At 41.0% G+C, this 10,712-nt stretch overlaps 1 protein-coding gene across 1 annotated transcript in view; it reads right to left on the minus strand.

Moving 5' to 3' along the window:
* Positions 1-8,430, minus strand: part of GALNT9 (polypeptide N-acetylgalactosaminyltransferase 9) — a 110,565-nt gene extending 102,135 nt beyond the window's left edge. Inside the window, exons 1-2 of the mRNA XM_031057420.1 lie at positions 8,380-8,430; positions 3,750-3,930 (exon numbers count right to left, since the gene is read on the minus strand). Of these exons, the coding sequence (XP_030913280.1) occupies positions 3,750-3,916 (167 nt within the window). The 5' untranslated portion in view covers positions 3,917-3,930; positions 8,380-8,430. The remainder of the gene's footprint in view (positions 1-3,749; positions 3,931-8,379) is intronic.
* Between the last annotated feature and the right edge of the window lie 2,282 nt (positions 8,431-10,712).

Here is a 10,712-nt window from a genome sequence, read left to right on the forward strand (position 1 = left end):
TCAAAATCAAAATCTCCACCAAAATCTCTCTCTTTATTGCTTCAGGTCGAGTTTTGACTATTCAGCCAAACATTTTCCCTTTGGCATTATGGTAAGAGAGGCAAGGACAGAGCCCAGCAGATTTTACAGCATTCTCAAGGGCAGGATTCAGGACAATTCTACACCTAGACATATTGGGAGGGATAGCTGCCAGCAACACAAGTTCTTATGCTTTCCTACACACAAGGTTCATTGGCATCAGGAGATTATTTTCACTTAGTGCTCAGGTTTTTTCAATTATGACACTCATTTTATATATATGGAAGAACATATATGGAAATTACTCCAATAACACTTCACCATCAAATAACACTTCTCCCAGAGAACCACAGAACAAGCTCTAGCTTAGCCGTGTGCTTGCGCAACAAAAATAACCTGTTCCTTACAAGAAAAGCTTCTCTTTCTTCCATTTCATAGAGGAAATAAGATGTGTTGGTGAGGGCTAGAAGTCCTGCTAATACTTTACTGCTGTGAAGAAAAATCAGGACATTAAACATTCTGAGCTCCCTGCAACATATTTTCTACAGTGGTATAGACCTTGAAAAACTTAAAATAATATATTATTTAGATAATATAATCTGATCATATAATGTCTAATAGATATTCAAAAATCTCTGATATTGAGAAGAAAAAGCTGGGATATATTTATCATACCATGCTAGAATCAAACAGTAATTTTGTAATTATTGTGTGATTGTAATCACAAGCAAGGAGTTTACTGCTATTGCCTCTGTTTGGCACACAAACAAAATTTGCTGTTGTCTTCTGTACCAACAGAAATTTGTATCCTAAAGAAAAGGTTTCTGAGCTAAAAGGAATAAAAGCAGTGGCAGCAGCAGGTAGGAAAGCAGAACAAAATGTGAGAAAAGCATCTTGAGGGCAGGAGTGCCCACCCAGGCTTGAGGCTTTGCTGCAGTGGAAGGAACAGGGGGAGGTGACTCCAATTTAGGAGCTTCTTGGTCACGCTGGCTGACTCCGCACCTCTGTAGTGCAACATATTTTTTAATTTGCTGCATAGGGATGAAAATACCTCCCAAAAAGCAATTAAACTGCCAAATGTTTATGAACCTATGCTTGTAGATGGAATAGAAGGCTTATTCTATCTGAATGAGAGAGTGGACAACAGCAAGAGGGGAGTTCAAATGAAGTAAAATACAATATTTCTCATCAAGCTTGGAGTATTACAAGTCCTGAGTTTGCATACTGAAATCATGTTTACTTTCATAAATTGTGTCTGTTAAATGTAGAGTTGAGTATAAATTCTCCCAGTTCATATCTTTAATACTGGTTTGTGAAAATACATAGATTGAATATTTCAAATGGAAGCCAGAATGGGGAGAAAGTAGAGTTTAATACTTTGGGAATGCAAATTCAGATGTTTTTATTCACAGTCTGGCCATGGACTTTGTACATGGCCTTGGACAGTGATTCTACCTTGCTCCTCAATTTAAAAATGAAAAGCCCTCTCCTTTAAAAAATGAACAGTTGTGGGCATGACATGAATATAAAGCACGAGCAAACTGACAAGCTCAGCAAAGGAGAGGGGAGACCACTGGGCAAGTGTGCACACAGAGAAACTGGACAAGAGTGGGATTTCAAAGCCTGTCTCGAGCTCATGGAGGTTCAGTTCTCTCCAAAACATAATCAGAGTGTCTAAACCAAAGAGTCAAGCTCAGCTTTGGTACATGTCCTCCTTGTGCTGGGGGCCACAGAGCTGGGTGCAGTTCCAGTGGGGTCCCAAAAAATGGAGCAGAGGGGCAGAATCCCCTCCCTTCCCTGCTGCCCATGGGGAGGGATGAGCCCAGGACACATTTGGCTCTCTGGACTCTGAGTGCACTGGGCCATGCTGAGCTCCATGTCAACAAACACCCCCACATCCTCCTCAGGGCTGCTCTCAAACCTTCTAAGTGCGCAAAATCTTCTTATACAAAGACCTTCTACCTTCTCCACACTCTCACTCATTTTCCATACAAATTCAGTCTGAAGGGTTTTCCTGTGACTCATCTAGAGGCAAGTGCATCAATTGCAGCCTCTAGATCTAACTAGAACCACCTCAGGAGCGTCCAAACATGACAAGAAAGGCAGTTCTCCCAGTAACACAGATATTTAATCATGTGGCATGGCCTGATGAGATACCCACAATGAGAATGTCAAAAAGCTCATCTGAATGACTCATCAAAGCTCCCAAGCAAAACTGTGGGAGAGCATAATCTGAAGTGAAACATCCCTGCATTGCAAAGGGTCTCATGCCTCTGACAGCTGCTGAGCTGGATTTGAGCTCTGCAGCCTTTGCTTTTGCATTTCCCAGCAGAACACATCTCATTTATCCTCATGCCCCTGCCCACAGCAGCAAATAACAGCCAGGTCAAACCTCACCAAGCTCCATTTGGGAAACTTCACTTTGACTTTAGGGTCTCTGGGCCAGATCTGATGCACAGCTCCAATATTTGCATAAGTACAGACTCCTCTTTCCCCAGCATAATTCCAAGATGGATTTTTATGATACATCAAGAGAGGAGAGATGAGACCATTAAACAAGTCAGTGTACATCAAATGTGGTATCAAGGCAGCAGACCGTTTTCTTTTTGCCTCTTCTGTTACCTGAGTTTTGGAGTTTTTTTGTAGCAAGGGGTTGAGAAAACAAATGCTCAGGCAATACTTCTGAGATCAGTTTAATATGTAACACAGCACAAGAAATTTGTAGTTAAGCTGAAGTTTGGTTTTTGGCAGCTTGAACTGCCTAAAATCCTAGTTCAATTGCAATCTACTCACAGACCACAGCTGTTTAGCTTGGCTAAACTTTTCTCACCATTTAATAAGATACTTTTTTATTTAACTTTCAGTTCTGCCTAGGAGCCCCAGTGGGTATTTTAAAACAGAAGATTATTATTAGAAATTAATTAAGTATTCTTTTCAATTCTGCCTCCTGAGAGCAACTAGGCATTGTTGCTGATCTCCTCTGCATTAAGACATTACTGATTGTCATTCATGGGATGATAGTGTGGATGTCTCATCTGGAAAATATATAACTCCATAAATATGAAAGATTTGAAAGTTATTTAATACAAAATATAATAAATCAGTGCAAATAATAAACATGTAATTGCAATGTCAAGCATAGCACAGGCGTGTGAAGACTATAAACAGTGGAATAAAAATAGACACACATTCCACAGACAAAAAAACCCTTACTGCAATTACAGGACCCCGATGGATTGCACTTAGTCCATGTTTCAGCACACTGCAAACCCTGACTAAACAATTCTAAGAATATCAAATGCAATTAAAGACAATTGATTTGAAAAGCTGGGGTTATTTTTAAGGGACCAGTGACTATGAAGGGTTTGTTGCACTGTCCCCCTCCCACTGCACGTGACTACAGGAAGCACAGACTAAATCTGCCACCTCTGAAGGCTTTTTCTAAATGAACCAAACCCAAAAAGCACTGATATCCTGGTGTAATTTTTGATCTGAGGCATTGAATATGCATATTAATGTACTACTGACAGAATTAGCTATGCATTTAATTTGGCACTTCACGCTTGAGATGGCAGTTGGTTTATTTCATTTTCACTCAGCTCAGGGTATCTGTACAAGTAACTGATGTCATACTCCAGCCAGGAAGGGATGTGAGGAGAAGAGTGGCACCATGGGTCAGCAGAACAACAATCAATCCCTTACTCCAAATAATAATGCAGAATTCAACTTACTTTTTAGGTCTGTAGTCAGGGATGGACCTGTCCAGTGATATCCTGTCACTGAGCTGGGCATTGTAACCATATTCTTCATACTTAGTCTCTGATTCATGGCTGTCATCTCTCAGGGTAGCAGCCATTCCCCCCTGGCCCAAGCCTCCTGGACCTTCAACTAATCCCATGGGCTTTGCCAGACCTAAATGAAACAGATACAAAAAAAAAAAATCAAATTATCAATATAAAGGCTATAGACAGAACCTCTCCTGTGACACAGAATGTTTTCAGATAAATGAGATCTGAACTCCCAGCCCTTAAACCCTCATGGCTCTGTGGAAATTCTCAAACCAAAGTCCAAATCAACACATCTTGTAGTATCTGTGCATAGTGAGCAAACTATAAAGAATCAATTAGCAGCTTTCATGGTTCCTTCTTTTTCCAAAATAGCTAATTATTGTTAAGATAATTAAGAAAAAATTTTCCCCATTAGAACTAGAGGGTTTCCCCATGTAGCCCATTAAAGCTTCACTCATTTTAAGAGAGAGATGTTGAACTTCTACCACATGTGGGTGTGCCAGTTTAACTCCACATTGATGTCAGTTCTGGTACCTGCTCTGTGACTCCAGGACACTCCAGCCCCGGTCCAGGTTTGGTTCCTGTGTTTGGGGACACAGCTATGGACTGGTCACCAGCTTCTGCTGGGTAGGAAATACAGGATAAATCTGATTTCACTGCCTGACTCAACAGATGGGTCATTTGGACTCAAATACACACCCTGCCCAGCCTGTTGCCACAAAGATGTGCTAAAACTATTTTAATGGATCTGACACTCCACCTGGGAATCACTCCAGAATTCCTCTGCACTTCACATCTGACAAATGAAATATGTAAGATACTCAGCTCTGTAGAGCTCACAGCAGCAGAAAGTTTGGACACTCAGTAAGTGCTGAGAAATCAGCCAATTAACAATGCACTTACAGGTTTTTTTCACTGGTCAGCTCAAAAATAAAAACAAAACAAAACTAAACCAACATAAAAATGCTCATATGATCACATCACCAGGAACCTCTTCCATGGCAACAGGCATTTAATTTGGTGCTGAATCCTCATAAATAAGCTCCTCAAATATCCTGTGTTTAATGTCAAAGCTCTCCTTTCCAAAAGGCTGGCTATCAGCAAGTCATTATAAGTGACAAAGTTATTTATAATAACCCTGGGAACACCATACAGGAACGTGTGACTCTCCCCCAAATCATTTACCACACCAAGTAAAGCAATTAGAGCTTGACCCACTCAACATTTTTCAAATCAAGACTTTTTCAAGAGGAAAATGTCATTATTTCAACTAAATGATTAAAAAGAAAGAAAGGAACTGTCAGCATTTGGTAGCAACAAACACACATGGCAGGACAAACGTGGGACTGGCTTCTCCAAGGCCCATTAAGGAGGGCAGTTCAGACCCTTGTGAGGAAATTCTCTTGCACCTCACTGCAAACAATGTCCTTACTTGCTACAGCTCCATCACCATCTCTGTTTAATGACAGGACAGCCCAGAGAGACATTGGTTCATTACTGATCTGAAAGGGTAAAATTTTGCATTTTCTCCTGCAGTGTTTATGACAAAATCCTGTGCTGAGATAAAGTGCAACAATACAAACAGTCACAAATTAACATAAAAGGAATTCTGCTACTGAATTTCAGACAGTGCTGACAAAAATACATAAATGCTGCAATCAGTGGTGAGTCAGGACAGATCTTGCTTGTGTTTGTATCTTTGATGCCTTCATGCTCCTCACCACCATGCACTGAAACATGACTAAAACTCAAGACTAGTCTGGATTTCAAACCAAAGAAATTCTTCCAGCTTATTAAGCGAAGCACTTCAATCCATGTTCAATATTCTGAAAATATTTTAGGGAGCTTCATTGTGAAGAAAATGGTAACATTTGTCCTTTTTGTTCCAATTTTGGATGAGAGGCTACTTGGCACTTTGACTTTGCTTCGGAAAAATTCGAACAGAGGGCCCTGCATGCCTGGCCTGACAATGATTCCTTGCTTGAGTAATTACAGAAATTACATGTCTGAGACTCCACATCTCTCCCCACTCAAAAGGAAAAGCAGAGCAGCCTAATCTTCCTGCATGATACAGACTTAGGCTTAACAGACACCAGCAGCAGTGATGCTGCAAGCTCTGCCTGACATGCCCAATATATGGAATCTAAAAGGGGCTCAGTTTCTGAGAAAAGTCACCCTCCAAAAAAGGAGTAAAATTAAACACTTTAAAAGTCAAAACCCCAGAAAACTTAACAGAGACTATGTCCTTGAAAGACCATAATGTGGAAATTCATTTGATGATCATTTGGAATCTTCTGGGCTAGGTTCTGATATAACATCAAAGCAAATTGAAGATGACTTCATTAAAATTAACTGACCTGCTTTAATGAAAGGGTCTCCAAGATGTGGTGTGCTCATTTGACTTGAAACAACAATCTAATTCCAGTGGTTGAAAACTTTATTCTTCATACTATATGCTCTTGCAGTTTATAGAACAAAACACTTGAGTCTTTATGGCACAAGTAATGTGAGAATGAAACTTCCAGCCCACAGGAGGCATCAAACACTTGGATATTTTACTTCTGAGAGAATTGGTTAGACAGCCTGCCAAACCATCCATGATGACAATTATTTCATATACCTTGTTCTAAATCTGATATTCTAGCTCTTTGTGCTGCTGATCCGATCTTCTTGTGGGAGGGAGTCATCCTTGTCCAACTTCCCCTCAGAGCATATTGCTGTGAGCTTTTTGCTCCAGCTACCAAATTGTAGCTTAGTCTGACTGACAGTTATCCCAGAAATGCAGTAACATTGACCAAAACAAAGCAGCAATTAAATAAATGATATCACATTGCTGCCTTCTTCAAAAAGAGCACCAAATTGTCTCTGGAAGGTCTTAGGAACAATGAATATACTGTATTTTATATATGTGCATGTGTGCGAGAGGCAGCAATTACAGGCAATGCTCCTCAATGCATGGTTGGTTAGCCAGAGCATGCCTCACATATTTCCATTGCATTTTCCATCTCAAAGTTGATTTGCTGTTGCTTCAGCAATTGTCTCCTCAACAGAGAGCTTTCTCCCATCACTTTCTATGTCACAATGATGACTTGCTAACCCCCAAATCACAGTTACTGCACTGGTCAGCCAAAAAAAAAAAAAACCACACAGAAAAGAAGTTTCATTTCAGCAGCATCTTCGCAAAAATAGGTTGGTATCAAGAACTGGGATCAGGGGACAGGTGATGGGATGAGCATCCCGAGCCTGGCTGAAGCAGAGGCTGCTGGTGAGCACCCCCAGCACATCCCCCAGGCCCCTATCTGATAGCACTTTTCTGTTTTCTTCTTGTTTTGAAGCTCATTGCAGATTTCCAGCTCCTTTCTCTTACCTTTGGGTTACTCACCTGCAGCCCTAATTCTCACCCATTTTTCCACAGCATCAGAAGGCAAGGCACAGAGCCAGAGCAAGGATTGAGATCATGGGGCCAGCTCTGAAATGGGGTTGTGCAGAAAGGGGATGCCCAGTGAGCAGCTATTCTTCAATCTATCTTTTCTTTAAATTTCCTGGACTAAAAATATCTGCAGCTGATACACTGGGAATGGTCATAGACTGCTCCATGCTGCAGATGACAATGAGGTCACAAATAATTAGTTTCTGTCATTCATTTCAAATTTATTGCTCTCACTGCAGAGATTTCTGTGTAGGACAGAAATTGGGAGAATGGAGAGCAGAACAAGCCAGACTTAGTTCCTTAACCAGATTAATTACTCCACAGGATGCATCATTTTCTAGGAAGAAAAGAGATCTTCTATTTTTCATCATAAACCCTGTCACAATGGGAAAAGTACTAAGGAGATTTATATGAGAAACTATGGCAAAATCTAGATCAGATTATGGCTGTGATTATTTTACTATCATTTTTTTCCTATTTGCAACACAATTACAGGCAGCTGTAAATCAGGTTCAGCCAAGGTTCTCAGACAAAATTAAACTCCTGACAATTCAAAATAAAAATAAGTGATTGAAAACAATAATAGGATGTCAGAACAGTGAGAGAACTGCTGCAAAATCTCCAAAATGCCCTTGCTGGCCTGTCTCAGCCCTAGCTTGAGAAGGGCTCCAAAGCCAGACTTCTTTATCTACACTTACATCATCTGCACATTTGAATAGCTGCAGAAAAGTATTTCAGTTTCTAGCACCTTAAAAAGAGGAGATAAAACATTTTTTTCTTGAACACCTGCCATAGGTCAAAATCCTGACACAGTCACCCAGCAATTCTACCTGTGACTCCTGAAACACTGAAACAGGAAACATAAAACTTAAACAACTGTTTCCTTCCTTCTCCAATTATTATTTCTCACCTGAAAATACCACTGCATACCATGTAAAGCAATAAAAATCTTTGGATCCTAACTTAATTTAAAAAAAAATCAGGGACAATAGAAATGCTGCATAGATTGAAACAACTGACTTTCAGCATTTCCAGTTATAGCTTTGCAAAGAAAAGGTTCAGAGATTCTGGAATAGGTTCAGTAACAGCTTTAACAAGACTCAGCTTACAATGTCTTTTTAAGCTATTTTTACATAAACCCACCTGTTTAGAGGCAGGAATTAAAGCAGTTGCAACCATTGAACAAGGCCCAGTGTTTCCACCTTGAATTACTGTATTGTGCTGATTTTTTGATCTTGTTCTGTTGCAGGTAGAAACTTCAGCTGAAGGTTACAGCCTCCAAGAATGGCATGGAGTGAAGCACTGATCTTCCTCCTTCAGGAGCTGCATGTCAAGAGTGAAGCAGGTGCGCAAGAAAAGCAGCTGGTTGGAGGAGGAGGAGGAGGAAAAGTGCAATACAGGTGAGCCATTCAACACTAAGCTAAAGGTCTCAGCTCACCAGCTGTTTATAACTTCATGTTAGTGATGCCTAAAAATAACTGTTAGCTGATGATTTCTAAAAGAGCACACTCACACCAGAGAAAGGCAATGTGGTGGAAGCAGCCCCTTTTCTCTCACACACAGCCCCATAATGGCATAAATTCAGTGAATGCATTGGCAGTTCACTGCGCCAATATTAAACCGGAAAAACTAAAAGCATTTTTTCTGTTGCAAGCACGAGGATCAAAAATTTGCAGAAAAAAAAAAATCTTATTTGGAACTATTTCACTATTTGACAGTGTTTCAGCCAACTTTGCAAATAGTAGCATGCAGCATGGGGAGTTGCTGGTGTCTAGCTCATGATTCAATTTAAATGTTAAACAGAGCCTGGCCCTTAATTTCTGCATATCCCAACTTTCCATATCCCAGATCAGCTTCTCCCACCATGACCCTGAAGCAAGCCTACATAATATGTCAGATTTGCTGCCCAGAGAAGTGCTCTGAATTTTGCCCATATCAAAAGGTGCTCACTTTCTGAGCTAGAAGGAATGCTGAATGTGGAGGAGATTTATTTTACATACAGCAACATTCAGCAAATCACATCCCACAGGGATACAAGCTCCAACTTTTGGAAATTGGAGAGCAACAAACAAAACCCCATCTAATTTAAGTGACTCCAGCAGTTCCATTTATCTGAAACCCAAAACACAGTCTTTTTTTTTTTTATAGTTGTACTCAAGTTTGCTGCATCCTTGCTTGAAAAGTTTATGTCCCCTGGAGCCTGGTATCAGCCCCAAGAATCTCTGCAGATATATCAGGGAGAAGACAAACAGCATCCTGCAGCTGATGGCTTGAAAAGGACAAAAGTACAGCAACCTGTAAAGCTGAAGCTCTTGATATGCAACTTTTTGTCTCTAGAAACAGGAGGTGCAGTGGTTTTGTAGCTTAACCTCATCTCCAGACTTCCAGTGGGAAGCCTGAGACAGGATTTCTCAGTTTTGGTGCCCAGGTGAGAGGCAATGCTATAAAAGACATCCATCTGTGGGCAGGTGAATGATGGGGAAGGGATGAAGTGATTTGGCAGCTCTGCCTGTAGGGGGGCTGCTCCTTTCCCACCCCCAGCAGCCAGCCAGGCAGAGAGTGCAGAGCCAGGAGCCTGGGAAATTATGTGGATTATCTGGAAAGAGGACTAATATCCAACCCCTTGTGTGCTTTGCCATATGTTTCTTCTTCAAAACAGGGATTTTCCAGGTTGCAGAGAGCACTCTGAGGCACAACATGTGCTTGTCTGTCAAATGCTCAAAATACATTTTATGGAAAATTCCATGAAGGTGCCCGGGGCTCTTCTCAGCAGCTGGACTGGAAGCTGACCCTTTTTCCATCCTACACACTCTGCTCCCACCATATTGATGCTCTAATCCTTAAATCCTCCATGGTGACTCCTACCAGGATGGGATTTGGCCAGGAGAATTTCTTCCTTAGAGTTTCCATAGCATGTAGTCCAGACTCAGGATACCTCTGCAGCTGATGCCACATGAGCCAAAAGAGCTCACGTAGTCCTTAAAATCCTAAATCCTACATGGTAACTCCTACCAGGACAGGATTTGGCCAGAACAATTTTTTCCTTAGAGTTTCCATGGCATGTAGTCCAGACTCAGGGTACCAATGCAGCAGATGCTACATGAGCCCAAAAAGACAGATCCCACCCCAAAGAACTCACCATCAATAAAGGCAAGAACCAGATGCAAGAAAGATAATGAAGAAAGGAGACATGAAGGCAATATAACAAGGTCAAGGTGTTTCTGAAATGATCCTTTTTGTAGAATAGCTTGCTATAAAAGCTCCCTAGTCATTCAGGTAATTTTGAGATGATGAAAGGTGGCACTTCTGTGTCTGTAGAGGGAAGGAGTCTGCCTCTGGTAAAGCTGCCCCATGCCAAATGCAAGATTTAATACTTTGAGGAAGAGGAGAGGAATATCTGAGGACATAAAAAGGCTGAGGTGTAGAAGACAGGAGCAGCAGGACAAACTGTGTTAGTCATCTTGGCACAACATGGA

This window comes from Geospiza fortis, unplaced genomic scaffold (genome assembly GCF_000277835.1).
Source record: "Geospiza fortis unplaced genomic scaffold, GeoFor_1.0 scaffold408, whole genome shotgun sequence".
NCBI lineage: Eukaryota > Metazoa > Chordata > Aves > Passeriformes > Thraupidae > Geospiza > Geospiza fortis.